General features: G+C 30.2%; 1 protein-coding gene across 2 annotated transcripts; it reads right to left on the reverse strand.

Annotated features, from left to right (window-relative positions):
• Positions 1-373: 373 nt before the first annotated feature.
• On the reverse strand, positions 374-3352 carry LOC112453227 (odorant receptor Or1-like). 2 transcript variants are annotated; one of them, XM_025013846.1, is made up of 5 exons: positions 2949-3352; positions 1680-2015; positions 1147-1351; positions 894-1049; positions 374-515 (listed from the first exon to the last, which is right to left on the reverse strand). In XM_025013846.1, the coding sequence occupies exons 1-5, from the start codon at positions 3305-3307 to the stop codon at positions 459-461; spliced, it is 1113 nt and encodes a 370-aa protein (XP_024869614.1). In that variant the 5' UTR covers positions 3308-3352; the 3' UTR covers positions 374-458. The 2 variants fall into 2 exon arrangements, with proteins under 2 accessions (XP_024869614.1, XP_024869615.1); XM_025013847.1 differs by lacking the exon at positions 374-515 and having other exon boundaries at positions 961-1070.
• Between the last annotated feature and the right edge of the window lie 25 nt (positions 3353-3377).

Genomic DNA, 3377 nt, shown 5'->3' on the forward strand with positions numbered 1-3377 from the left:
CCATAATTACAATTTCTAATATAATACATATGTATACAATCTTAAATAACATTAATTATAACGTATTACTGGTATATGACGTAAGTAAAAGTACGTAATAAGTAAAGTTAGATATGTAAAACCCGCATGTTAAGATAAGTTGCAATAAAAATTGTAATACAAGTATTTCAGGTTTTTTTTTCGTTTATAATATCAACAATACAAGAGTTAATTGTTAGTATTAAACAAAATATATATATTGTATGATATTTATATGCACATATGTTTGTGACATAAGCTACGGTCAACTCGACGCTACAAATATTTTGAAGCGTCCTTCCTCTTCTTTTTTCTTCCTTGAAAGAAAGGAGAAGAGGAATATGCTTCAAAGCATTTGTAGCGTCAAGTCGACCGCAGCCATAGATTCACATTGCGTACTATATTACACCAATATTTTGTTTTACTACATGTGTCCAACATTACGATCCTTGCGTTTGCTGAAGTATATTATAAGCTGAATACGATGTCTTGAGCAACTACAACAGAAATTATTGTATGTGAATATATATAATTACTTTTTATCCTATAATTAATATATATAAATATATAATTAATTGAAATAAATTTCTTTTTATTAAGCGTACTAAATATCTAAATTACTATTAACATATAGGCACACAAATTAATATTTCTCATTAAATAACAAAATATATTAAATAATACGTAATATAATGTCCCATATTTAATAATAATATTTAAATATAGGACAATATCAGTATTTAAATATATTAAGTAATATAAAATATGTACATTAAATAATATATTTTATTAAAAAAAGCAAATACATTTGTTATTAAAATTTTATTTACGACTTCTGTTTAATTATACATATAATGACACATTTCGATACTAACACCCACGAATGAATCCAGGTTCATAGAAATAACAGAGGCGCTAGTAAATTCAATTGGAACTGCAGCACGTCTTACGATCATTAATAAAGCTTTCTGAGCGTTTTTATTGAATTTAAACCAATCCATTTCGAACACATTATTTATTAACTGTCGACTCTGTATTTAACAATCAAAGACCTACTCTTTATTTTATCCACATAACATACTTAATATTTTAATTAGAAAAAATATCTTTTTTTTTTAATATACATACTCTCAATTTAACTTCGTTCCCGTACCAACAATAGAAAAAGATTTGTGACAGCATGGAGCACGTATACAATATTAATTGCATATACTTTGTTTTTAACGCCGATGACTTGGTAAATTGATACAAATTAAAGCACATCACCAATGTACTCACAACAAACTGGACAAATATAGTTATTCTGAATTTTTCATTTACTGTACGAGCAAATCTAAAATTAGTAAAAAGTAATAATGCAATAACTGAAAAAAATATATAAAACTTGAAAATGTAAAAAACGTACGATAAAAGTATATAAACAGCAGATGAAATTCATTTTACAAAAATTACAAACTTTTAATTAACGTAAAGTATATATACATCAATTAAAAATATATGAATATGACAAATATGAATTTGACAAAGAAATATATTTAGTAGAAGACATTACTCCTTTATTATCTTCAAAACTATTATCTTTAAAAACTAAAATGTCTTTACATCTAAACAATAGTGGAAAGTTTGTACTACATAATTTTACGTTAGTTATAAAAACAAACTTGAATATATGGTTGTGCTGAAGAACACATTCGCGAATAATGTTAGGATCATATACGCTTTTCCTCAAACGGTGCTCCAGTATTTCTATCTGGCAGCAAATGTGCACGAGGAATCCGCATATGAGACTATCGCAAGCCACATGGTGTACAGATCCAATTGTAAAACTTATCAATTGATGAGCGTATACGAATGGAAAAAGTAGCGGCGAGGAATAGTCAAACGGTAGCCATGCTCGGAACGTCAAATTTCCTTTCCCGAATTCCGTCAGTAATGACGTCACAGCAACAGATAGACACGTTGACTCGACTAAGATAAAATAATGAAGCGTATTCGACCTGTAAAATGACTATAGACGTTTTCGCGTTTCACTTTTTATTCAATATTTTCTTCAATTGCTAAAGCGTTACGTTTGATTTGTTTATTCATATAAGGGGTCATATCCGTTTCTCGGCTCTGAAAATTGGTCCAATAATTATAAGGGATTGCTAGAAAACTATTAGACCAATTAAGATGAATCTTTTTTTATTGTAAAGAGTGTCTTTTGCAGAAAAAAAACATACATAAAGAAGAAAAAATACAAAAAAATGTAGCGGCTGCGAGCATTGGCGTAAGACGTTTTTTTCGCGCAAGCACAAACGGTGGGCGTGATTCAGCTCGTAGGATTGGTTTGAAACAAAATTTTGGGATTTTTTTATTACTTTTTGGGATCGTGATTCTCGTGTATCGAGGGGGATTTTTCGAAAACAAAAAATTACGGAAATGGTCACACTTTCAAAAAATTATCGTGATTTTTTCTGAAAAAGTTGTTACATTTTTTATTATTATTAAAACATGATTGAACTTATCAATAAAAGCTCTCGTAGCACGATAAAGAATCTCATTAAGCATATGTATAAAAAATATGAAGTTAATCGGACGAATGCTGAGGCAGTTATCATGCCCACCGTCTTGAAAAGTGGTGTTTCGAGAAAAACAAAAAGCCGCTACATTTTTTTGTATTTTTTTTCTTAGTATAAGTTTTCTTTCCTGCAAAAGACACTCTTTACAATAAAAGAAAATTTAATTTAATCGGTCTAATAGTTTTCTGGCAATCCCTCATAATTATTGGACCACTTTTCAGGGTCGAGAAACGGTTATGACCCCTCATATAAATAAGAAGCAAAGTTAATAACGGCGCGCAAGCAAGTTAATATATATTTTGGTTATGCAATATTGTTGTATGTATTTTAGTAGAGCAATAATAGCTAATGCTAGCTCGCGATGCTTACTGTATGAGTTTTTCAAATTTCTGCCGAATCTTCACCTCGTCAAGTTCAACCGGTTGGAACGGTTTACTCACAAGAACCTCGATTAACATCTCAATATTGCTGCGATTCATTAATAGAGCGAACATCTTACAGCAAGAAACAATCATAGCGAGTAGCACGTAGAAATTATCGGTGAAATCATCGGAATTGTCCACGATCATAATAAGATCCACCAATTGCGATAACATAAACGTGTGTATTAGTAACATTACAAAAATAGTGTACACGTGATAAACTGACCGTTGATACGACGTCCAGGAATCTGGTATCCAGCATCCGCAAATCATTAATATTCTAAACGTAAAACCTAATATTTGCATTTTTAATCTTCAATTGATTTCCGTCGAAGAGTCTCAATCAGTATCTTTTCTCCAGATAAACCGCGTGTGC

Source organism: Temnothorax curvispinosus, unplaced genomic scaffold (genome assembly GCF_003070985.1).
Source record: "Temnothorax curvispinosus isolate PA1 unplaced genomic scaffold, ASM307098v1 QBEX01004171.1, whole genome shotgun sequence".
Taxonomy (NCBI): Eukaryota; Metazoa; Arthropoda; class Insecta; order Hymenoptera; family Formicidae; genus Temnothorax; species Temnothorax curvispinosus.

What these genes read in the sequence shown, in the direction of transcription:
- LOC112453227 (XM_025013846.1), bottom strand. Translation starts at nt 3,307, where the DNA reads ATGCAAATATTAGGTTTTACGTTTAGAATATTAATGATTTGCGGATGC. An exon ending in AAATTTGAAAAACTCATACA is followed by an intron (nt 2,016 to 2,948) that starts GTAAGCATCGCG and finishes GTCATTTTACAG; the next exon opens with GTCGAATACGCTTCATTATT. An exon ending in ACCTGGATTCATTCGTGGGT is followed by an intron (nt 516 to 893) that starts GTTAGTATCGAA and finishes TTTCTGTTGTAG; the next exon opens with TTGCTCAAGACATCGTATTC.